This window comes from Pelobates fuscus, chromosome 4, assembly GCF_036172605.1.
Source record: "Pelobates fuscus isolate aPelFus1 chromosome 4, aPelFus1.pri, whole genome shotgun sequence".
In the NCBI taxonomy this organism is placed as follows: Eukaryota; Metazoa; Chordata; class Amphibia; order Anura; family Pelobatidae; genus Pelobates; species Pelobates fuscus.
This window is the reverse complement of record NC_086320.1, coordinates 133,525,103-133,552,338: the sequence shown is the minus strand read 5'-3', so window position 1 is coordinate 133,552,338 and position 27,236 is coordinate 133,525,103. Positions and strand designations below refer to the sequence as shown.

The 27,236-nt window shown below is 37.0% G+C and overlaps 1 protein-coding gene across 1 annotated transcript in view; it reads left to right on the top strand.

The window, feature by feature from the left end:
- The window catches only part of RTTN (rotatin), a 189,757-nt gene that overhangs the window by 45,077 nt on the left and 117,444 nt on the right, over positions 1-27,236 (top strand). The window contains exons 14-25 of the mRNA XM_063451614.1: positions 2,247-2,359; positions 4,044-4,170; positions 4,538-4,663; positions 6,978-7,094; positions 8,912-9,048; positions 9,823-9,994; positions 12,426-12,525; positions 14,799-14,887; positions 15,846-15,963; positions 20,210-20,306; positions 21,730-21,792; positions 23,449-23,640. Of these exons, the coding sequence (XP_063307684.1) occupies positions 2,247-2,359; positions 4,044-4,170; positions 4,538-4,663; positions 6,978-7,094; positions 8,912-9,048; positions 9,823-9,994; positions 12,426-12,525; positions 14,799-14,887; positions 15,846-15,963; positions 20,210-20,306; positions 21,730-21,792; positions 23,449-23,640 (1,451 nt within the window). The remainder of the gene's footprint in view (positions 1-2,246; positions 2,360-4,043; positions 4,171-4,537; positions 4,664-6,977; positions 7,095-8,911; positions 9,049-9,822; positions 9,995-12,425; positions 12,526-14,798; positions 14,888-15,845; positions 15,964-20,209; positions 20,307-21,729; positions 21,793-23,448; positions 23,641-27,236) is intronic.

The window sequence follows — 27,236 nt, the reverse complement described above, 5'->3', positions numbered from 1 at the left end:
AGGCCCTATAAATCACACCTACGCGAGTTATTGTGTGATTACCAAATTCTAACGTAACCCAAACGGACTCTATGTTCGCTTCACTATCTTTTATTAGGCTATATTTTATGCTATCCTTCACATACAGGGCCACCCCTCCCCTTTCTTGCCTTTCCTGTCTTTTCTATATAAAGAATACCCTGGTATTGCTAGATCCCAGTCATTTTTCTCATTATAAAATGTCTCAGTGACTAAATCTACATTATCAGTTGCCATTATTGCCACAAGTTCATGGATCTTATTCCCTAAACTGCGAGCAGTTGTAGACATGACTCTAAGCTTATCATTTTTTTAACACACTTGCTACAGACACCTTCTGACCTTGTTTTGGGGGGCAATTGGATTGATGTTTTATCACCCTTTTGCACCTCCCTCCTAGTTTAAATACATCCTAGCAAAACCTCTGAACCGCTCACTGACAACATTTGTTCCCTTTTGAGAAAGATGCAAACCATCTTGTTTGTACAGTTTATTTACATTTTGAAACTAAGCTAACATAAGAAATGAAGCCAAATCCTTGCTCCCGACACCATTCACCAAGCCACACGTTAAAGTTCCTAATACGCATCCGCCTGTTCTTCTGAGTGTTATGCACAGGCAGAACTTCAGAGAATGACAGCGTGGAAGCAACCTGCCATATATCATTGGCAAAAACACTAAAAACTTCCTTTACCCCGAAACCTCATTGCAAGCTAAGTCATTTGTCCATAGATAGACAAGTATTTCCAATTCCCCTTCCTGCTTTGCTCGCTTAACAATATTACAAATATGTCCCCTGTCTCTGTGAGCAGTAGCTCCAGGAAGACATCTCACAAGACCACCATTGTCCAGCTCCACACCTCTTATGATAGAATCCCCCAACAACAACTGCTTTCTATTAGGCCTCGCCATAGTCTGCAAGCCTGTCTCCAAAACACTTCTACACTTGATGTCTGAGCCTTTGTCCACAACACCACTACCCTCGGTGTCTGAGCCTGTGTCCACAACACCACTACCCTCAGTGCCAGAGCCTGTGTCCACAACACCACTACCCTCAGTGCCCGAGCCTGTCTCCACAACACCACTACCCTCAGTGCCCGAGCCTGTCTCCACAACACCACTACCCTCATTGCCTGAGCCTGTCTCCACAACACCACTACCCTCGGTGTCTGAGCCTGTGTCCACAACACCACTACCCTCAGTGCCAGAGCCTGTGTCCACAACACCACTACCCTCAGTGCCCGAGCCTGTCTCCACAACACCACTACCCTCAGTGCCCGAGCCTGTCTCCACAACACCACTACCCTCAGTGCCTGAGCCTGTCTCCACAACACCACTACCCTCAGTGCCTGAGCCTGTCTCCACAACACCACTACCCTCAGTGCCTGAGCCTGTCTCCACAACACCACTACCCTCAGTGCCTGAGCCTGTCTCCACAACACCACTACCCTCAGTGCCTGAGCCTGTCTCCACACCACCACTACCCTCAGTGCCTGTCTCCATAACACCACTACACTTGGTGTCTGAGCCTTTCTCCATAACACCATTACACTCTGAAAGTGCAGAAAATGAATTATGTAGAGCAACAGACTGTGCAATATGCCTCTTATCCACAACTCTAAGTCTACCAGATCCTACAGTAATCCATCTGCTATTCCTAGTATGTCTCTGCGGCAGTGGCTTTGCAGCAGTTCCAGCCTGAGTTTGTTTACCAGATAATTTACAAATCTCAGACTTCAAAAATACAATCTCCTGCCGCAATATAGAGAACTGTCTACAGATTTGACAGCACCGAAATCTCCAAAAAGTGAAACAAATGCATAACCACTATTACACTTAACTAAGTCTGCCATTTTAATGAAGTGAATAATTTAAATCAAACAAATATATTATTATTTGTTTGTCCTCCTGTATACCTCATATTACCTCCAGTTTATCTCCAGAATATCTCCAATCACACACTTAGAAGCAGCACTAAGATGTAGCCATCCAGCTATATTAGCCAAGCTAATGACCACTACCCTTATATAACTCCTAAAATCACCACCCACTAGGAATGTTTAACACCTGGGTAGGCCTATACTTATTTGCAAACAATAGCTAAATGATTGTGTCCAAGGCTAACTTTTTTTTTATATATGCGTTTGTGCTAGAAGTTTTGTGTCTGTGTGCTAGTAATATTTAAATGACAGTATGATACTACATATATTCTCTTTTTTTCCATAAAGGGAGAAAGAAACTTTTTGGAATTGGTGGAACTGGCTGAAAACGCGCTCACAAGCCTTCCTTATCACAAGCACTTCTCTTTGATTCGAAAATTCATCAGCATTTGCTCAGACATGTAATTAATCTTGCTAATGTTTCCTGATCATATGTAACAGATCTCGTTTTAATTAATTAGGATGCAGAGAAAATTGATTATAATGTTTCTCTTATCTAAAACTGCTGTATCTGTAATGAATCAGGTAGTTTATCAGTGTTGTAATTGGAACACTTGCATTGTCAATATGCTGTGACGGTCACTTGTTTTTATAAACTGTAATGCCAATTTATAAATTAGCTTATTTTAGTAGATTTGCAATTATATGAATAAATTAACTTAACACAATACATTTCATTGCACTTGATGCCAGCAGAGGTCACTCAATACTAATTAAAGGAGGAGAGTATCTCCTGCTAGCTTTTACTTCCTTGATATTTGTAAGTCAGGCAGCATTGCATGCCAACCTGCTTTTATCTTTCTAACCACCTTTGCTGCTGTTTATCGTTGGGGATGTTTGAGACACTTAGAGTGTACCTGTCCATTTAAAACAATAGATTAATCAATAAAAAAATAAAAATTAAATTTGATTTCGTTGTATTCCTATAAGCATTGTTCTGCACAGTGGTAAATACCTTTCTAGAATATTCATAATGCTCTTTGATAACATTGTAATTTAGTATACACCTGTATACATTCCTCCCTCCCATTTGATTCCTGCACCAGTTAAAAAACAGAAATAAAGAAAAAATATATATACCGGTATTTAAAAAAACAAACAAAAAATGTATGCATATGTTAACATAGCTAGAGACCCATTTTAACTGAGTGTTTGTTCTTTTTATGATAGTAGGTCCCATTAAAATAACACTGGTATAGTAGAAACCCTTGATAATAGAAATTGAAAACCAAATTGCACAAACTAGACTAATTGTTTTTCCCATTGAGCTTTCAGTTCACTATAATTCACTGTTTAGTTAGGGAATATGCAAGCTTGTATTTTTACAGTTTGTTTTCCAGTTCTGGATGGTGTTTATCCACAAGTGGCAAATTGTGGTGAGACTGCAACCAATTTAAATCGTTGAAAACCTCAGATGAGCCAGTTTGGAAATTATATCCAAATAAACTCTTTTGGCCTATATTTACAAGATGGTCAGCTCCCTGGGGTTCCATATAATGTGTATAAAGCCCTTTCTACTCAAAATGTATGCAGGCCTTGAACAATGTATTTTCTTTTATACAATTACAATAGGCAAAGCATGACAAACAAGTAACAAAACCTGTATGACATACAGGAACAGTAGGTGAATTAATTAGTGTTGTATTATGTCTATGCAGTATTACAAGTGTATTGCAATTAACATAAAAAAAGATACGAAAGATACCTTCCCATTTATGCTTGGGTTTACAGGTCAAAGTTATACGTATTGTATTGTAAAACCAGGTTTGTTGTTTATACAGCAGATTACTGGTATTACAACAATTTTTGTGATAAAACGTGCATCTTATGTATGCAATGTTAAATTGGAAATGTCACCCAAAATAGTGTTTGCAGGATAAAATATTACGTAAGTATTTATATTTGATTTCCAGGAAATCTCCTATACAAGGAGCTTTAGGGGTGTTCATTATCTAGCCTGTCATCTAAATTGTTATTTAGGTCCTTTATTATTTCAAATTTGAAACATTGGTGACGGTTGTGGATTAAATTTGATATAAGTGGTTTATTCACTTTTTACTGGTTTTATATTTACTTTATAAACAGATACAAGTCTGCACAGAGTGGCCCTGTACTTCGAGAAGAAAGTCAGAAAGTACTTCTCCAGATGATGTCCCACTGGGTGTCTGCTGTGAAAGCTGAAGCGTATAAGTCCGCTCTTGAAATTGTTAAGGTGAAGGCTTAGAATCGTAACGTCTTACAGTCTTTTATGTATAAAGGCCATTTTTTTCCCCCTCAAAGTGGAGAAAATCTGTGGCAACCAGTGGAATTAAGCTGGAGCTTGCCACAATGTTGGAACATAATTGTTCTTTATACATAAACCCCTTTATCTCTTGTTATTACAGAATATAATCTGTCTGAAGAAGACAGAGGACATATATGTTTTTACAACCCATTGCTGAACAGATTTAAGATTGACAACATAAAGCAGTTTTCAGATTTTAAAGTGCTGTGCATGTACTCATCTTTCCTTTATTGCCATGCAGAATTAGGTTATGGTGCTTTAATAACTAATCAAAAATCATTCTAATCACCTACAGGATTCCCTAGGAATTAAAAATGCCACCCAACCTGTATCCTCAATCAGCCATGGTGTACATTTCCTGCTTCAACCTAAAGTACTATATGAAGTTTGCACATTTGGTCTTCAAGACCAAAATAATGAGGTATTATTTATTTTTGTTTATATAAATACTTATGTTTTCTAGTGTCTTCATCTACAATTTATTTGCCAAGTATATCCACTAAATTAAAGTACATGCAAATTCTATTTTAAAGAGACACTATAGCCACCAATACAACTATTAGCTTAATGAAGCAGTGTTGGGGTATAGATCATTCCCTTGCAGTCTCACTGATCAATTCTCTGAAATTCAGGAGTTAAATGACTTTGTTTATGCAGCCCTAGCCCTAGTCACACCTCATTGCATGTGACTTACACATCCTTCTTAAACACTTCCTGTAATGAGTCATCTAATGTTTAAACTTCCTTTATTGCAAACTCTGTTTAAGTTAGAATTTCTTATCCGCTGCTCTGTTAATAGCTTATTAGATCCTGCAGGTGCCTCTGTATGTGATTAAAGTTCTATTTACAGAGTCGGAGATAAAACTTTTAAAGAAAGTTACATCTGATTGAAAATGAAACCATTTTGTTTTCACGCAGGCTGTTTGAGTCACCGCCAGAGGGTGTGTGGCTAGGACTGCATACACAAAACAAAAGTCTGCAGGATCTAGCAAGCTATTAACAGTGCAGGAGATAACAATTTCTAAATTAAACAGACTGTGCAATAAAAGGATGTAAAAACATCAGATCTTACTTTACAGGAAGTGTTTATGAAGACTATGTATATTACATACAAGTGATGTAACTCCTAAATGGCAGTGATTTGAGCAGTGACACTTCAGAGGCATGATCTATACACAAAAACTGCTTCATTAAGCTAAAGTTGCATTTTGTTACTATAGTATCCCTTTAATAATGACTCTAACCGCCCCCTCAGCCCCACCCCCCAAAAAAAAAAAAAACAACAACCCACAACAGCAGTTTGTGGGGGGCACTGTATGTGTCTGTGGGGCAATGTGTGTATGGGGGGCCGTGTGTATGCGGGGCAATGTGTATGGGTGTGCAGTGTATGGGTGTGGGGGCCAATGTGTCTATGACTGTGCAGTGTGTGTGTGTGTGTGTGCGAGGCAGTGTGTATGGGTGTCAGTGTGTGTGTGTGAGGCAGTGTATGTATGAGTGTCAGTGTTTGTGGGGCAGTGTATGTATGGGGAGGCAGTGTTTGTGGGGCAGTGTGTGTATGAGTGGCAGTGTTTGTGGGGCAGTGTATGTATGGGGGCAGTGTTTGTGGGGCAGTGTATGTATGGGCGACAGTGTTTGTGGGGCAGTGTATTTATGGAGGGGCAGTGTTTGTGGGGCAGTGTATGTATGGGTGCCAGTGTTTGTGGGGCAGTGTGTGTCTGGGGGAGCAGTGTTTGTGGGGCAGTGTATGTATGGGGGACAGTGTTTGTGGGGCAGTGTATGTATGAGAGGGCAGTGTGTGTATGGGGAGGGTAGGGAGGCTTTTTAATAATTTTTTTATTTTTATTTAATAAAATAAATTACATTTATGTCCCCCCTCCCTTCTTACCTTTACTGAGTTTGGAGGGGGGGACATTTCCCGATCCCTGGTGGTCTGGTGGGGAATCCCTGGTGATCCCAGTGGTTAGAGTGAACTCTAGCGCGTAGCTCCAGGGCTAGAGTTCACTCTCGCAAGATCCGGAGCATTGCCATGGTAAACGTGGCAATGCTCGTGCTTGCGAGAGTCGGACCCGGAGGAGCTTCAGGCTGAGCTCCCGTGTCCTCTCTCACTCCCCTGCCGGCTGCCAGAGATCTCTGATCTCCCTCCCCAGTCCGCAGGCACATTGCAGGACTGGCACTTGGACAATGCCAGCCCTGCATTAGACGGCAGGGGAGAATCTCGGGGGGTCAATTGCCCCGTTGCCAAAAAGAAAACGAAAACCTCTTGTAGATATATATATATATATATATATATATACACACACTTTATTCAAAATAATTACATGTGTAACCCCATTTAAAAATTGGCTTTTTCATTGGCTTTAACCGCTCTTTTTCTTTTTGTGAGTCTATTATAAATGTGTGCTACAGAATTTTCCCTGCTTCTTTATGGGACTTTTATCAGATTATTGGTCGTTATATATTGTAGCATACCCTTATTTTGTATGTTAGTGTACATATTCCAATCTCCTTTTCCCCTCCTTTTTTCACCCTTATATTGCTGCATACACACACACACTATTACCCTGCTGGATATACACATAAGCATATGTTTAGTTTTCTTTCTTTTATTATTTTAGTTTAGTGAGATATCCTGCATTTTCAATATTTTAACAAATAATATTTGCTATCAGCATATTCATAATATTTGCTATTTGCTATCTGCATATTCATTACTTTTGAAAATTGTTTTTGTGCAGATATGTTCCACCGCAAAGAACATTATGACGTATTTACTTCAAGGCCAACTTGTCATGACAGTCCAAACCTGGAATATGTTACTTGAAGCAATTTACCCAGTCTTACCAGTTTTGAAGGTATCTGGCAAAACATGTTTACTCGTGTAGAATTTTACTTCAAATGGTTACTCCAACCCTGATGTAAAAAAATAATTTTAATATTATAATTGCTCTATGGGGCATACCTTCTATTCCCCCTCCCACTTCCTCCGCATTAAAATCTGTAAAACAGTTTTTTTTTTTAACTTTCCTTAAACTGGTGTGGACCCAGCTTCCGGCACTAATCTTCCATGCCCCGTCATGAGTCGATGTCACTCTGCATTTCCTTGGTCCAATCACAAGCTTCTCATAGAGAAGCCTGTGGAGAGTGGAGGGAGTATTTCTTGTAGTTATTACTCCTTGAAGGGTAAGATTTTTACGTCTGTCTGCAGTTTGCAGTGCTCGCTAACATCAGACGTAAATTATGCACAGATTTGACGTTAGGTATCTCAGAAGGCTTCTGAGCTGCCTAAGTCATGTGTGCTGGGAGTGTAACTAGCCCCCAGCACACACACACAAAAATCTAAAATATCTCATTGTGTACAGTATTTCAGACAGAAACACTGCACATACATACATACATACAACTACTTCCATAACCACTTCAATTCACTGGGGTGGAGTGACCTTTTAAGCATCTATAGGTATTTAATGTGTTTATTAAATGTTATTCTCAACTACCCAAAACATGTTAGTCTTTTTTATTGGCAAAAAATAATCAAGTTGTCTTTGTCACTTCCATGAAACTAAACTATGCTTGAGAAATGTATCTATCCCTTCCATTCCATCTCTCTCCATTTAAAGTAACAGAAGGATTTTATAAAACTACTTTAAACAGTGGCGATGTAACCACATACTTTGGGAATAATGTGTAAAGTACCCCACATATTACAGTTCACATAAATATAACGTTATGGTGCCAGGAGTCCCAAGATGCTGTCCAGTGGTAATATGTCAAACTGTTTGTGAACAGTTTAATACTACTTATCTTGATGTGTTGGACATTTGTAGTTGTTATGGTCATACTTTATATGATAAACTGGAAATTCATGCTCCCATATCATACCAGTTTACATCGAATTTAGACAGTGGCTGAAAGTGTCTGTACATCGCATCATATGCTATCTCCGCTTTACTGCAATGGAGCCTACCCAAGAAGAGCTGTGCTTAAGATAATCCGTGTTACCCATCCTTATAAATAAGCCCTGGTGGGGTATATTTGAGCAACAACTTGGGTACTTAAAGGGAAATTATAGTCACCAAAATAACTTAATGTAGGAGTTTTGGTGTATAGCCCATGCTCCATGCAGTTTCACTGCTCAATTCTCTGCCATTTAGGAGTTACATCACTTTGTTTTTGCAGCCCTAGTCACGCCTCTCTACATGTGACTTGCACAGCCTTCCTAAACACTTTCTGTAAAGAGTCTTGTAATGTTTATACTTCCTTTATTGCAAATTTTATTTCATTTAGAATGTCTTATCTCCTGCTCTGTTAATAGTTTGCTAGACCCTGCAGGAGCCTCCTGTGTGTAATTAAAGTTCAATTTACAGATTAGGAGATAAACATTTTTAAAGTATGTTACATCTGATTGAAAATGAAACCATCTGTCACAGCCAGGGGAGATGTGGCTAACACTGCATAAACCTTATTAAAATTGATTTAATTCAGAAATGGCATTGAATTGAGCAGTGAGACTGCAGGGGAATGATCTATACACTACAACTGCTTCATTAAGATAAAGTTGTGTTGGTGACAATAGTGCCCCTTTAAGCATTTTATATGCTTCCTTACTGTTTTGCACCTCTGTCACATACACCTTCTATTAGACTGTTGAATTGTTTTTGGTTTTCCTTAGGGTTTTGCAGACACTGAGGATACACTGGGCACATCTATTTTGTCTCTATGTGAAACAACTGAAAAAGATGAAGGAGTCCTCCCCAAAACAACTAGGCTCAAGGCAGCCCTACGACTCATGTTTGCCAAAAAACCTGCGTAAGTTAAGATATTTTATGTTTATTTTATCTAAAATTTGAATCGTCGTATGGTACTATATTTTGTTTTAAAGTTGAAATTTAGTATAACTTCTAATAAAAATATGTATTGATGGAACTTTAATGTTATATTTAGGAAATTTCTCACAAGTGCACAGAAGACATTTTATACTGATACAGTTTTTGTATACATTCCTATAAAATTGGCACAAAAACAGCAAGTTTAACCTCAGCAGAGGGAACACACACCACTGCTAGCTCATACAGTGGGGCCTCCAACAAATTCCACATAGATTTGTCTGAGTGGATTGCTTAATAACCAAACCACAATGCCAACACGGAAATACATTTTAGGTTCTTGTCATTTCATTAGCATAGCTATGTTTTATTTTGCTGGAGAGGAATATTACTATCAACATATGTTGTGAATGACAGGTCTCTAAAAACTGACAATAAACAAGAATTGTGACAAGCACTGAAATGTTCTAGCATGTGAAAAGAATCTTATATTAAGCCATAATTACCAAGAATATTCCTAAAATAGTTGTATAACAGAGTAATTCTTACCCCAACAGATGTCTTAATATCCATAGAGTCGATATTCACATGACACTCATTCACTGATCAATACCAGTCTTTAGAAAATTTCCAATGAAGTTATAGTATATCTCTCTAGATTTCAAAATCACTTGGTGCTTGGTCAGCTACCAATAAATCACTCTGTGCTTCATATTGTTGAGATTTTTAATCTGCCTTTATTGTCCAATCTTTTCAGGCTACGCTCATTGGCCATTAAGTGGTTATCAATCCATTTAATGAAAGAAGAAGAATCACACCTCAAACGCCCCAAACCACAAGGAAATATCCTGTCTACATCTATCAGCCTATATATCCTAGAACGACCTCTAGATTTAAAGCTGGATGACAGTGGAAAATCTATTTTTAAGGTGCAATTATGTTTCAGTCCTAGTGTTAGATTTGTTCTGTTTTACAGTATCATATTAATAGGATTCAAACAATTTTGTTAATCATAATTTGGTTTTGGTTCACTTAACTGACATTTGATACTTTAGTTAAATCCACAAATTTTTTTTTTGTTTAAATGGGAAAATGAATTTTGTTCTAAAACCCAAAACATTTTATTGTATAGAGAGAATTATGGGTGTCGGAGTTGCCTACATAATTACCTCAATAAAGCACCATACATTCCATGTAGCAAGTAAAGGTAGCTCACATCAGTGGAACACAGGAAAAAAAACAGTAATAAAACATTTTTCTGCGAAATCAAGATAATCAGAAGGGCCTTGTTCGATCACGTTCGGTTCTGTAGAGGGGAATACAATTATGGTGTCTCTTCTCAATAGATAGTAAATTAAAACAGTGCCCATATCAGAGTTTTATTACCAGTGCCACATCCCTCAAGTCCCCACAAAATATTCTCTTAGAGTGTGGATAGTCAGCATTCAGCACTCCAGGTACCGTGGACCACATCTCCCATAATTCTCTTACAGCCATAATGCTGGCAATGCATCAGGGAAGATTTAGTTGACACCTTCTGGAGTGCTGAAAGTTACCTACCTCTGTCATAGCTGGAACATTGGAACAAATTAGATTTGTACTGTCAGTTTCTAGAGTTTATATGTAGGCATTCAAATATTAAAATCTTACATTCCCTATGTTGGTAGGCTTTGACCCAGTACATTTCCAACATATAGGACAGCTTAGGGTTGCAAAATGCCAAAGTTGTCTTGTTAGCTGAAAGCAATGCATGAAGAATGATTTTCATTGCCACTGCCGAGAACATCAGAATAAACCTAGTGTGTCTTAAGGATCTGTCAGGGAAAATACAAGTAATAGAAAGCTCTGGATCCACTGGCACTTGGAAGTTCAAGGTGGCTTGTTAGTACATCTCTCCAATTCTGAGGCATATTCAAAAATTCTTAAATAGATCATTCCCCCATCTCCCCACATCTTAAATACTTGTAGGAATTCATTAATTTCATCCGATGCTAAAAGTTAGGAGTGAGGTAAGAATGTAGTGCTATCTACCTTTGCTTACTCCAAGCACCATGATCAGTTCAGTTTGAAGTTGTCATGGAGTCTGGAGTCTTTACATGCGGCATTTTGCTGTGTGTGTGCGCGCATGTGTGCCTGATCTGTCTTTGGTCCTTTCTTAAGACAATGTAAATCACCACAACCAATCATTATATAACAAACAATGAAACAATATATATTTATATCTGAAGTCAGTGGATAGTAAATACATTGTTAAACACCGATCTGCACACACCCTATTTTGAATACCCTGGGCTGCCTCTTGCATGACTGGGTAATTTTCATTCCTGAGCTGCCATGTGGTCTTAAAGGCAACATCAGCAATCCAAACTAACAAATCCCAATGTGTAAAAACTAAAATGGACACGCTCTTTGTTTGACCCTGTAAGGTTCCAAAACATTATGAAACCTGTACATTGGCGGCATTGATGTACTTGTGGGACATTACAGCATACAAATATGTGTTTTATTGCAGTAAAAGCTAACAGTATTAGACATTCACAGTTAAAATGCCATGCAAATCTTGGAAAATAACATTTCTTATACTCGTTGAAAGCCCAGTTTCTCCTGAACATAATGATATATAATAAGTGTGGGTACACATATAGCTCAAATTCTGGGGTTTGTTTTGGTCAGAACTTGTACAATTGCTTCTGTCTTTAAAACCTGTCACTTTAAATGGTGCTATCTTATTAAATTAATATATAAGCAATTACACTTGTGATATTTCACATCCCAATGCTGCTCACTGATATGTCCCTCACTGATAAAATGAACATATTTTTCAAAGGAAATTTGTTTGCATGAGTGTTATTCCTGTATACATAGTGTTTGGGTATGCATACATGTTACAAGTAAAGAAGGTAAATCACACCATTACACCATTACCTCTGAAGTGACTGGTGTCATATGAACCTAGGGCTGTGCACATAAATCACCAACAAACATTATGTGACTGGGTGCCAAAACTTCGACCAGAAATAATAAAAAAAAAAAAAAAACAATTGAAAGAGTGCACTCGCAGAACATCTTGGAAAAAGTCTGCAATACTGGACTGAAACGTTGACATTTATTTGGCATTTACTACTGTATTAAAAGCAGATTGTGAGCTTTCCTACAGAGTCCTGCAAGCGTACTCTTTCTATTGTCTACATATAAAATCAATTACATTTTAAGAGTGCACAATTGTCATTTAGCTCCATTTACAGGTGTACAAACTGTCATGCTTCATTAGCACATTATTTATGAATTTATTTAAATTTATGCTTTTTTTTAAACTATCATTTGAATATGTATACAGTTTATTGTAAATTGCTTTTCTAGGCAGAAACCGTTACAAAAGTTGCTGAGATTTTTACTGCAGAGAAACTAGACATAGCACTTCAGAAGTCTGCCGCAGAACAGCTGGCTGTTATAGCACAAGGTAAAGTAGTGGAAAGTTTGCTTGCTATTACTGTCTTTTGGACATCGGAGCATGATTAAAGTCCCTTCCTTCCAGCTATTTAGCAGGAAATAAACATTCAGCAGCCCTCTGTCAGATGTTTGTGTCATAGACCCTCCTAATTTTTTTAATACATATAAAAACTTGAAGCAGAATACTCTAGGCTGCTGGCTGTCATTTTTAACTGTGTTGTAGTTAAAACAAGGGGTATTTCATTTATTAAATTGTGTTTCTTGAAAATATTAAAAAATTGCAAGTTATTAATTAATTGAAACGAATAAGTAGATTTGGCTAGAAGTTTGCATATCTCTTTAGTAAGGATTGAATAGATGTGACATTTATATTGGAGTTAAAAAGAACAATGCCTTAGAAGTGTGACTCTTATTGAAGTGCGGTGTGTCCAAAAATGTTTAAGACCTACTGCTGCACTAGATGACAGGTTCACGTGCAATGTCAAGAAACATTTGACATTATATCCAATAGTTTTAAGATCAGATTGAAGTAATAAAAAAACACAAAGGTTTACCTCAACACTTTTCTGTTTGTGTGTGGTTGTGGGGGGGGGGGGGGGGGGCTGGGGGGGGAGGAGAGTAATTCTGTTTACACATATTTAGTGGATCCCCCTCTAAAGTTTGCAGTAAACCTTTTTTTTTTTTTTTTTTTTTTTTTTACTTCCCTTCGAATCTAGCACCGGGCAAAGCCTTCTAACATCAACCAGGGCACCACACGGACGATTCAAATGCTTCTCACATAGGTGTATGGAGGGCGGGTGTTAAATATAAGGAAAACATTTGTATTCTCTGTCTGCAAGTGAGAATCTCAATACGTCTGTTGCCAGTGTGTAGTGTGGGCTGATGATAGATGTATTTATTTTATGCACAAAATTGACATTTGGCTGTCAGCCACCTGTACTGGTGGTGATTACTCTTGCTCTGCTGGAAACGCTGCACATTCATATTCCTACCAACATGACCAGTATAAATCACTGACATTGTCATGGTGGTTATACTAATCCTTTAAAAGCATAAAAAAACATAAAAAGTTGGACCGCTATTTAACCACTGAAAATATCTAATCTTTGATAAGCATTTGGGACAATAGAAGCTACAAAGGAGAAGAGAGAAACAATACGTGCAGCATTGTTAAGCAAATAGTAAAATAGCAAAATACGTATTAGTGTGCTCTGTAACAAGTTTTGAACGTTCATAGATCTGAGCCTGTACATACATTAGGCTTAAGTGTATAGCATGTTGGAATTCTTTCAGGTAGCAACTCCCTTGATCTATTAGTGCCAGGATCAAATGACACTACAATAAAAAGGAACTTCAAAGCATAAATCCGCCTAGACTAGTTGGTATTTATAGGGCGCTGTTGGAAAAACTCACATAAAATACAGCCTATTTTTAGAAAAATAAAATTCTCTTAAAAATATAACTGAAAAGATTCTCTGACATTTCTTAAAAGATTGCTCCAGCCTCCATGACCTCTTCTGCTTTTAGAAGTGGCCATGGAGTAAAGCAATCTGAATGTGCAGCATTTCTGCTGAAAGCCACTGCATATACATTGATATCTGCACTTTTGTACCGGGGCTAGTTGCACCCCAGGCACATGTGACTTGTACAGCCAGGAACTCTGAGCCTGGAGATCGTTCCTATTCCATGTTTCTCTATTAGAAACATTTGAGTGGTTCTCAAAGAGGGAATAAGTGGTGTGGCAACAAATGGGGTGTGAAAAAAGTTGCCTTGTTCTCGATTCCCGATAAGTTTATTTTTATTTTAAATGCTTTTTTATAATTTAAAATGAGGGTGAAAAAAAGTTCATCAAGTAAATTAAACTAGAAGTGAAAGAGAGTTGGAGTAACCCATTAAAGTGACCATTGAGTTGTTTGCATTGCAGGAGTTACATGCATCTATGTGTTATTTTTCCAGAGCATCTAGAAATAGACATTGTTTCCCTGTTACCTTTTCTTTTTCTTTTTTTTTTACTGTTTTTCTTTTTCTTAACTAATTCAGTCCTGGCTAAATGAGAAGTAATGTTAATTCACCCTTTTGTTTCAGCAGTTTTAATTGCATAGCAGATAAATATTATGAGTGAAGTATATTTGCAATGTTATTTAAGCATCTTGCTTCATATCGTAGCACATTGTGTGAGCTACTCAATGTAAGCCGAGCTGTTGTATTATCCCAATGCAAATGTTTCGATATCAGCATTTTGATATTCTGGATCTTTTTTTTTTTTTTTTTTTTACTCTGCAGATCTACAAATGCACAGTGTTTTAAAAAAAGTGAGGGTTGTGGAAAAGAGTCTCCATCTTTTACGTAAATGTATATATGAGGATGGCAAGGTTAGTACAAGAATTTTATCAAAATTAAGAATATTTCTGAACACGAATAATAGATACTTAATACAGCAGTGGAGGGTGGAGTCACTGTATTTGTCTGTATGTTAGAAGTCAAATCACTGTTATCAGATTGTCTACTTTGTAGTAATGCCTCTAGAGAAAGAAAAAAAGCATACATTTTAATGACTTTGTTCACCGTTGATTTGGAATGAAAATCTTAGTTTTTTTGTAGTGTTTTTATTTTGTACCATTATATCATTGATTTCAGTCAGTTGGAAAAATATGCACACTATATTTAAACTAGCCATCGCCTACACTGAATAGAAGTATGAACTAGAATAGGATTCTAGCAAACTGATATATTTACATATATATTGTGTTTGTGTAATATAATCACTTTGTTTTTGGTTTTTAATTTATTTCAGGCCAAAATAAAAAATACTACTTTACATGATTTATAGTTTCCTACCCCTACATTTACCAAGTATGTATTTGTAAAGGGTGAAACATTAAATTAGATGGAGAAACCTATTCTTTCTCTTGTAACTCGGCATCTCCATCTTAGTTCAGTGCTAATCATTGTTATAAGCATAGCCATAAGCATAGCCTGGGCACCTGGCAGTTTGCGTAGAGATAACATGCATTGGAGTCGAGAAATGAAATAAAAAAACGGTTTCTATTTTCACTCTTCATTTGCAACGTTTTCCCTGTTTTTACCTTGTCTGAATGGATTATGATGTTATTTGTTAAATCTTTATTATAATATTAAAATAAACAGATAATCATATGAAAAAAAAGTTAACACAAGTTTTAAGTGACAGTTCCCTTTTAACCTATTAACTAAAAAATTAAATTAGTCTATTACTCGGCAGGGGGAGTGGGAGGGGGGAATAGCCCCTCCTATCGCTTTCTCTTTAGCACTGCATTTTTATTGCAATTATTTTGTATTTCTTTATTCTAGGTTTTAGAATGCATAGTACTCCCCTGCTTAATGCTCCTGCGAAAACTGGTGTATGCTGATCCTGTATTACGCTTGTCACTGGCAAATGATCCACATTTCATCCTTACATTGCTCAGAGGTAATGACATTTAAAATAATGCCCTGTGTCTAATGGCTTTTTTCTTTTTCTTTTTTTTCTGATGCTATTTATAAATTACTTAGGTAGTAAAACACAATGGTTTTATGTACGTTTAACAGAGTCAAGTCTTGACTTCTTTTAGCAAAATGTGGCTGTATGCTTCATCAGTTTTCATTCCAACACCATTTATAACAAAAAAAATATTAGCAAAATTATTTAAAATGTACATTAATTTTTTAATTCACACATATGGTATTTTTGGGAAGGTTTATTCTTTTATTTATTTATTTTACCTCACTACTGAAACCGAACTTATGGGTTTATTCTGTATTACTAAACCATCAATTTTAGCTTGTGTTTTTTGTCTAAAACTGCAGTTTGCAATGATCAGAAGTTGAACTTTTATTTTAATATTTGTAACAAAATGAAACATGCTTTGATCTCCTGCTGGTTTATCAGTTTACATAATATTTTCATCTAGCATAGGACACTGGTCGCAACTATTATAATGTAAATATTTTAGAATGTGAACTATTATTACATGGTCATCTTTTTGCCTAAACATTTATATCTCTCTCTTTTTTTTTTTTCAATTCATTGTGAAACAACAGTAAAACATACTGAGCATTACCTTTAGACACCAGTCATGTGACTGCCCATTTTTCTACTTTTACAAATCCTCAGAATGGGTCTAAATAAGCAGAATACTTTGTGTATAATAAATTAGTATTCATATCACAGTATTAAACAATGTGTAAATATCTTCCATGTCTGATGAATAGTTAAAGGACCACTATAGGCACCATGTCAGCAGACCATGTCAGCTCAATGAAGTGGTCTAGGTGCCAGGTCCCCCTAGTTTTAACCCTGCAGCTGTAAACATAGCAGTTTACATTGAGGGTTAATCCAGCTTTTAGTGGCTATCTCATTGAGGACACGCTGGATGACCATAGGAAAGCATTGAGTAATTTAGGGCCTCCACCAGCCACTCATGGGTGGTGGCCGGGGGGCACTAGGTCCCCCCCTTATTGTCATTTAGGGCCGGCCGAGGGGGACCCTGTGTCCCCCATTTAGTTGAATAGTCCCCACTTGCTAGTTAATAGATGTCCCGCCATGAGGGCCAGTTATTAGAGGGTTTTTTTTGTTTTGTTTTTTAACAGTGAGCAGCCACAGGCTTGCGGCATAGCGAGTAGGAGCATTTGGGAGATCTCAATCTCCCTTATGCTAATATGGGGGTCATATTGACCTCCATAGAGTAAGGGAGTACATGGGGGGCTTAGGAAGCGGCGGTGAGCAGGGCCCCTGCCGATTCTATCTATACATATTACAACGAGGTAGCTCCCTCCTTGTAATAAACTAAATGAACGAACACTGATATTCTGTGTTTGTTTGTTCGTCTGACATTTCTATTCATTCATTCCTCTTTCTGACGAATTAATGAATAGACAAAATGTCCGTCCGAATTTCGGAAAATAGCCCCAGTGTTTAACTGGGCATGCACGGGAATTTTACAGCGCTATCTAGTGTGGGCAGATGACATGTCCCACAGGGCCTTCATCTACCCACACAAAGATGGCGGCGCCCAGGACCTACATCCGGGCACAAAATAAAGATTTAGGGGGGCCTTGGGGCATATGGGAGTGACAAGGGGGGAAATTAGATGTAGTGGAGTCAGGAGGGGAGGTTAAAAAAAAACAAAAAAAAAAAAACTGATACGGCCATGACAGTGCCGCTTTAAACAAATAATACACTTTGCTACAAAAATAGTTTTTTTTTTTTTTTTTTTATTGCATGGATGATTTTTAACCCCTTAACGCCGTTACGGCGTTCTATGCCGTCGCGGCTTTAAAGGGCTTTAAAGCCGTTGCGGCGGCATAGAACGCCGTAACGGCTTGCAGCCCCAGGAGCAGAGGTGTACTCACCTCCGCCGCGATCCTCTTCTGGGGGGCTGTCTGAGAGCCCAGGCAGCCCCCCTCCGGCAAATGAGGCCCCCGGGGGCCATGTGATCGCTCTCAAAGAGCGATCACATGGCCCCCTATAGCTGGCTATGGATCTGCCAGCAGGGGGACTGTCTAAAATATTAGACAGTCCCCCTGCTGGTAGGTAGTGTAAAAAAAAAAATATTAAAATGTTATAAAATAAATTAAATGCCTTTTTATATATATAATATATGTATATATATTATATATATAATATATATACATATTATATATATGTAACGTCATACGTAATGTATTTTAATATTAATATTAGTATATATATTAATATTAAAATACACTTAGAATGACGTTACATATATATAATATGTATATATATTATATATATAATAGATCTACATATATATATTATATATATATATACGCATAATTACAATAATAAATAAATAAATTAAATAAATAAGTAAATAAAATATTGAAACAAAATATAAAATAAATTATATATTCATATGTAATTTCATTCTAACTGTATTTTGTTATTAATATATATATATTGGAAACAGAATACACTTAGAATGATATTCTATATATATCTATCTATATATAAAATACAAATAACCGCAAATATATATATAGAGATAAATACATATAATTACATAAAATATTACATTAGTATACACGTAGAATTTATATACCTATAAATGCATATATATTAAAATTCTACGTGTATATTTAAGTAATTTTTTAACATAATTATGTCATTTGATTAATTAAAATTTGATTGACATGCCTGACAACACAGGGAGAAAGTGCAGAGAATTTAATTCGCAAGCACTATATTTGACCCTGTAACTCTCCAAGACACCATAAAACCTGTACATAGGGGGTACTGTTTTACTCGGGAGACTTCGCTGAACTCAAATATTAGTGTTTAAAACTGGTAAATTGTATTACAACGATGATATTTTAAGTAAAAGTGAAGTTTTTTGCATTTTTTACAAACAAACAGCACTTTTATGGACTATATTATTGTTGTAATATGTTTTACTGTTTTAAAACACTAATATTTGTGTTTAGTGAAATCTCCCGAGAATAACAGTACCCCCCATGTACAGGTTTTATGGTGTTTTGGAAAGTTAGAGAGTCACATATAAGGCTTGCATTTCATTTTTTTGACATTGAAATTTGCCAGATTAGTTATGTTGCCTTTGAGACCGTATGGTAGCCCAGGAATAAGAGTTACCCCCATGATGGCATACCATTTGCAAAAGTAGACAACCCAAGGTATTGTAAATGGGGTATGTCCAGTCATTTTTAGTAGCCACTTAGTCACAAACACTGGCCAAATATTAGTTTTTTGCTTTTTTCACACAAAAACAAATATGAACGCTAACTTTGGCCAGTGTTTGTGACTAAGTGGCTACTAAAAAAAACTAAACATACCCCACGTTCAATACCTTGGGTTGTCTACTTTTTCAAATGGTATGCCATTATGGGGGTAATTCTCATTCCTGGGCTACCACACCGTCTCAAAGGTAACATTACTAATCTGGCAAATTTCAATTTGAAAATGGAACGTTCTATATTTGACCCTGTAACTTTCCAAAACACCATAAAACCTGTTAATGGGGGGTACTGTTGTACTCGTGAGACATCGCTGATTACAAATATGTGCATTTTGTTGCAGTAAAACCTAACAGTATTATGACATTTACAGCTAAAATGTGAGGCGGAACTACAAATTTAAAAAAAAAAATTTAAATTTCTCACAGTTTTTTTTTATTTTATTCATAATAAATTGTTTCATATACAAATATTTTATATGAAATGAAAGCCCTGTTTCTCCTGAACAAAATGATATATAATAAGTGTGGGTGCATTTAATATGAAAGAGGGGAACTACGGGTGAACAGACATATAGCGCAAATTCCAGTTTTTGTTTACGTTTTGTTTTGATCAGAACGTGTACTATTGACTCCGTCCTGAAGGGGTTAACTACCTTATTGTGTCTCATCAGTTATGTAGTTTTTCTATTTCAACAATGTTGCTCCATAAGAGCTATCTACTTTATAGCTTGAGTTTAACAAGTATATTTAAAATGTCTTGCTAGTACATTCTAAAACAAAAAACATGTAGGGTGTTAATAGATTCCCTTTGTTCTATGGTTCTACGCAGTCTCACTAATGTAAAAAAGATAGAAGAAAACATTGAATGGAAATGTCCAACCTTGTTCAAATGCACACCCTCATTTCATTTGCTGCTAATTGGTGAAACAATTAAATAAAAAATCGTATTTTGATTATTTTTAGTATCCATGTTATTACAAGATGATAGTACATTAATAATTGAAGCTGCTGCTTTGCTGTGCCTGTTGATGTTTGATGAAATATCAAGAATGGATATGTGGTAAGAGGAATCCTTATTTTTACTTACATATGCGTGTATTCTTTTAATCTATAATTTATGTTATAAAAAGTCTGTCTCAAACAGATCATTTAAGTGATTAATTTCACATTATTGTTTATCTGGATGTTTCCAGGCCAAATGCAGTTTTTTTATTTATTTATTTTTATAAAGGTACAGTATAGTCACCACTTTAGCTTAACCCCTTAAGGACCAAACTTGTGGAATAAAAGGGAATCATGACATATCACACATGTCATGTGTCCTTAAGGGGTTAATGAAGAAGTTTTGGTGTATAGGTCATGCCCCTGCAGTCTCACTTATCTGCTATTAAGGTGTTAAATCACTATGCTTTTGTAGTACTAGTCACACCTCCATGCATGTGACTTACACAGCATTCCTAAACACTATAAAGTGAGACCTACTGTTTACACTTTCTTTATTGCACACTATTTTTAATTTTGAATTTCTTATCTCCTGACTCATATGTGTGATTAAAGCTCAATTTACAGAGGAGGAGATAAAACGTCTACAGCAAGTTAACATCTCATTGAAAATAAAACCATTTTTTTTTCATCAAGACTGTGTCCGTCACAGCCAGGGGAGGTGTGGGGCTGCATGGACAACAACAAAAGTGATTTTACTCTGCAGCGAATTGAGCAGTGAGACTTAAGAGGCATGATGTATACACAAAAACTGCTTCCTTAAGCTAAAGTTGATTTGGTGACTCTAGTGTCCCTTTAAAGTTTTCCAGTGTGACGGAAAAAAAACAACAACTTTTTTTTATATAATGTTACTGTTCTTCATTATTATAAAAATATTTCTAAGCTGTGTTTGCATGTGTGTATATATGCACACACAAAATGTTTTTGTACTGTGTACTTTATATTATTAATAATGTGAGTACAGTTGATTCATGGGTCTCAGATCTAGACATTCAGCAATATTTAATATATTTAATATTTAAGTGGCTCTGTCACTATTTGGGGTCTTTGCATAATTTACAAAGGCCCCTAAAGGTGACATTGCTGCTGAGGGTCCAGTGGCCATGAGGGGCAGGGAAAGAGATTTACTTATCTGAACCTGACAGCGGTAACTCTGCCTTTTTGTCAAGCGTAGAACAAATACTGAGACAATGTCGTTCCTACTTTGTATCAGTATGTCTTTTGACTGGGTTTTAATTTCAGGGAAATTCCTACACAGTCAATCTGAGTATCTTGTAAAGATTTGATCTTTATGAAATATTCATTTTTGATATTGAGGTGACAGAGCCAAAAATTCTATTCATGAAGTCTGATTTTCTGATGTAATCCTCCACTATATGAGGGAGCATTTCTGCAATGCAACCAGCATGATATGATTTCACACACTTTCTAAAGATTTGAATAATAAAATAAGATAATAAAATAGATCCTCTTGTGTACAGGTCTGAAGGTCAGTCCAGCTCACCACCACCTCCATTTGGCTTACCAGTCACTGTAGTTAGGCGGTAAGTGTGTCTGCAGGAATATTTATCCTTTGTATCGGTTTGCCTAATCCTTATTTCTATTTGTATGGAAATGTGTATTTTGTATTTTTGTATTTGTGTATTTAGTACACGCAAACTTGTGTTTATTATTATTATTGTTTTCATTATTTGCTACGCTATCATTTATTCAGATAAAACGTATATCATGATTGATATGTTTGGTATACAAGAATTGTAAATGTGGAGTTTGTCGATTTCTTTCATTCATAATTGTGGAGTTTTCTGTTTAGTATTCTATTACTATTAACTACAGATGGAATTAGTGTGTACCTCTTTTCTTTTCTTTTTCTTTTTTTATGCATACACTTTAATGACATAACCCTTCATTAGTAAATGTGGGGCCATACTAATAATTTATCCTAAATGGTGGGTCCGTCTTTTGCTAACTAGACCGGCTTACAAATGTCTAAAACATTTCAATATGTAATGAAAGCAAATTGGATACTGTCCTTGTCATTTCTTTCCTGCCTATTAAAGGGACACTCTGGATCCCTAAAGCACGTTTTGCTGAAATGCTTTAGGTGTGAAGAGTGTGTCTTTTTTCATTTTACTAAAAGTGTAGTTTTCAGTAGATAGTGACACTTTTATAAGTTAAACTTCTTATAGCCCCTTGGTTTTTAAGTAGTCAACAAGTCTTATTTCCTAGTTTGTTTAGATTAGTATAGCTAAACTCAAAAGGCAGCCTATTGCCCAGAGCACCTGCCTTACAGAGACTTCTCATTGAGCAGAATTGGGAAGTCTCCAATTGGACAGCCTCAGAAAGTCTAGATGGGGTTAGATGGGGAAGGATGCAAATGCAGCAGAGAAGAGAACTGCATCTTTTGCAAGCTGAATTTAGATAAAACCTGAATAAATAAATGCATAATGAAAGAAATGCATGTTTTAATTTTTGGTATATCTACTGAACAGTGATTTTTCCATTTGGGTAGTTTTGTGTTCCTTTAAACGTTATGGAGTCATGAATGCCGTGAAAGTTTGTTTCACTGTCTTACTGCAGAGCTACTCTCTTAAATAGATTGGCCGTATGTTGAGAAGACTTACCGGTACATTGCATGTGTTTATTGTGTTTCAGATTAATAGTTTGCAACTTAGTACAGAGTTAGGCATGGCAATAAATGGATAGGACTATAATATGTTCTATAACCAGGTCCCTGATCCATAACTAATATGAAGTATGACTGTTGAAATAATAGTAATCTACTGCAGAGACATATATATATTCCTCCCCCCCAAACAAAAATGTAATCTTATAACAATGCCTTTAACACCAGCCTTTAAATATTTCTTACTTTCTTATAAGCTATACTTAGAAGACGAATAGTTTCATTCTCTGTAAAAGGTAGAAAAAAGAAGATTATGTCTTACAATGTAAGCCTCTAAATGTAGAGAGGTCGCCATAAAAAAAACAAAAAACATTGGAATCTGCAGAAACATTCAATTGTTTTCCAGGGCGATCGACATTTTAGAACTTTGGCCCATTTTTCTATTAGCAACACAGTTATTAAGTGTATGTACCTTGTCCTCTTTTATTTGATATTACAGCTACATTGTATGCATTTAGATTTTTTTGTGTGAACAATAGTATGTATGTGTTCTTTTTTTTATTTTATTTTTAAGATTTCACCTTCCAGTGCGAGTCGGTACTCACCATGCAATAAGCCCATACACTATGACCACTTCATTGTCTGTGGAATGGCTGACAGTAAAGCCAGTGGCGGATATGCTGCGCATAGCTTGGAATCTTTCTTGGTATCAGGGGATAGATAACCTGCTATCAGAAATGGCAAGTGACCAGAAGAAAACTGAAGAGTAAGTCAGAATGAACTGAAATACTAAATTGTTTACTGTTTTAAACACTTTTAGCCTCTCATGATTCTCTACCATCTGTAGAGAAATTAAACATTTTTAATTTTGTGAGATACAATTAAAAAAGAAAAAGCTTTTTGAACTTTTATGTCCCTCACTTATATTTTCAGATACATGTTAATATAGATGGACATCAATTACAATATTATCAGTAACTTAGCCAAATAAGAACCACTGATGGTGTATGTCAGGGGTAGGCAACCTCTGACACTCCAGATTTTGTGTACTCCATCTCCTGTAATGTTCTTACAGCCATAATGCCTACAAAGCATCAGGGGACATGTAGTCCACAACATCTGGATGGTATTTTGCTCCTTTCTATGCCATTTTTCTGGCCTACTCACCATAAGGCTGTATGAGGGAGCAAAGTTAAATTTATGGAACATTCCATTTTGGCATATATTCCATTTTGGCAGACTTGGAAGTCTCCATTTTGCTCTCATCTGTCAATGATGTCTTCAATTTGCCCTTGTGTGTGTATAACGTTTTTTCCCCAATACGCAGAGTAAAACCACCAGTATAATAGAGACAGAAAGAAAGTACCTATGCCGGTCCTTAGAATGGCCAGATAAAATAGAAACTACAAGAAACGCCAGAAACAAGCCAAGGTCAAGGGAAGCCAGAAATACACAATAGCGAGGAATGAAGCCGAGTCAGGGAAACCAGAATTCAGAATAGTCAAAAGCAAGCTGGGTCAAAATGAAAGAACTATTAAAAGAATACAGGGACGCGCTGAGGGGACACTAGAGACACAAGGCACACTAGGAAATACAACAGGGCACTGTTTCAGGGGCAGACTGGGCTTTAATATGATTGGGGGCATGTTTATCATTACCACGCCCCCAAAAGGTACGACGTGCGTTGGGCTCTTCTGACCTTATGGAGCCGGTACGCATGCGCCGTGTCCTTAAAAGGGGTGGGTGCATAGCATCCGGCATCCCTAAAGCTTAATGCATCCTTTCCCGGCGTGGGAGCGGCAGTTCGACCGATCCCGATGTTGGCAGATCGGCGAACCGATAAGATAAGTGGTCGGAGGCTTACAGTGTGGGATTATTTTGTCTGATGGATTGTGTTAAACTACGAGAGTATTCAAAAATAAATCTTGATTAAAGCCACGCACTTTGCCTAAGATCATGTTTTATGTAAGAAAAAGTAGTCTCTATTTTTTATTATATATAAAATTTAAATTGTGTGAATTTCAAAAAAGATAAGAATGAAAGAAATTTTTTAGGGAATAAAGATTACATACAAAGAAAAGAAAACCCCTGTAAAGTGACAGCACCACTCTAAGTTTACTTAATCACTTATTAATAAATAAGTTAATCTTTAAGAAGAAGAAGAAAAAAAGTACTGGTTAAATGTTCTAAATACCCCTAAGTCTAGCGCAACGATGCATGCAGGGCTGGTGCTTTCATTAAGCCAATTAGGGGCTCCCGTAGGGGCTGTAACACTCTGGAATATGCTGCAATCACAGAATCCTCCTCCCAGTGACAGAGCTGCCAACGCCCTCTCCCTCCTCTTGGTATTTCTGTAGCGTCAAATGCTGTCAACAGAGCATCTATGTTATGATTATAGCCCTACCTCTTCCTGCCCACAATACCTTAAATCTCCTCTCCTACAACTACTTCTTCCTTACCCAGCCCCAAATGTTTTTACTCTGCTTCCCTAGCTTACCGCTGCTTCCTCCCCAACCTCCAGTCCAGTCAGCAAGTCCTTTGAAGAGGAGGGCAGAGCAAATAGACCATAGAAAGAAACTGCAAGCACTGACTGAATGGACTGCTTTCATTGCCTCCAACCCACACTTGAGTATGGGAGGGATGAAGGAGGACAGCAGGATGTGTGTGTGTGTATTAGGCAGTGTATGTCTATTAGACAGCTTGTGTGTGTCTATTTGTGTGATTGTTTGTATAAGGACGTGTGTATGAGACAGTTTGTGTGTGTTGGTGTTTGTATGAATGTATTACAGTTATGTATTAAGCAGTTTGCGAGTGTGTATCTATACAATAGTTTGTGGAGTATGAGGCAGTTTGTGTGCTGGTGTATATATTTGGCAGTGTACGTGTGTGTGTTTGTATAAGGTAGTTTGTGTGTGTGTGTATGTATATATGTTTGTATGACATATATTTAATCCTCACATATTTCAATGTATTTATTAGGCAGCTTGTGAATTTGTATCTATAAAGTAGTTTGTGTGAGCGGTAGTCTGTGTATGAGGCAGTTTTTTGTGTATGTATTTGACAGTTGGTTTTTGTATGTATTTGGCAATGTACATATGTATGTATTAGGCGCTGCGTGTGTGTATTTGACAGTGTGTGTGTATGGATGTGCAGTATGTGTTGGACACTATATTTATATTGATACGTCTCTTTTCCCTCTTGCCCAAGTCCGTATTTTACTATGTGCCTGTCTCACTAAGAAAAGATGAAGTTGGCAGATACGTGAGGGTCCATTCACTAAACAGTGAATCGATACGTCTTGCTGATGTGCTTTATATGTCTGGAGTCTGTAATTGTCTTGACAGTTTAAAAAGTGCAGATTTCAATAGAACTGGGGCAAAAACACCTCCCTGTCTGTCACACAGCCAGGAAGGTTTTCTTTCAATTACTTTTGCTCCACAGAGCTAACAGAAAAGGCAGACTCCCTGTACTACATAGTTACAGAGCTGAAAAGAGACTTGCGTCCATCAAATTCGGCCTTTCTTACATATGTTTTTGCCTTGATCCGAAAGGAGGCAGATAAACCATTCTGAAACGGTCAGGATTTTCTGGAACCTGAACACACAGACAGAATCACTAAAAGATAATCCATATATCTGCCCTTAGAATAGCGGTATTGACGAACAAACAGAGTCAGTACAACAATCCGAGGTCAAATGGAGTAGAGAAGTCAGTATAATCGTTATAACAAGCCAAGGTCAAAGAAGTACAGATGACAGGATAAACGTCATTTATATGTTCCGAATTCGGTCTCACAAATTTCGTAGTTTATTCGACCGCCGAATTCGGTAGTTTATTCAGACAGAATGCTGGAGGGGACTATGGCACCCAGAGCTGAGCTAGGAGGTCAGCCGGCAGAAAGTCTGACAGAAGGACTTCCAATTTTGCAACAAACTAGGAAAATATTCCTTCTTGACCCCAAACTGGCAGTCAGATATCTCCTTGGATCAAGAAGCCATTACTCCACTAATTAGAAACTATATCCCTGTATATTATGTTTTTGCAAGTGTTTTTCCAATTGCTGTTTAAACATCTGTATAGACTCTGATAAAACCACCTCTTCAGGCAGAAAAGTCAACATCCTTATTGTTCTTACAAAAAACAACAACTTTTCTTTGTCTTAGACTAAATCTCGTTTCTTCCAGCCTAAATACGTGACCTTGTGTCCTATGTATGGTACTGTTTATGAATAGATTTCCAGACAATGGTTTGTGCCTGTCTTCCCTCCTCGTCAATGTGCTGTACTAGAGCTCAATGGGAAACATAGATGACCTAGTGACCTAGCCATGACCTACTGTGCATTTGCACACTTGCGGCTACAGC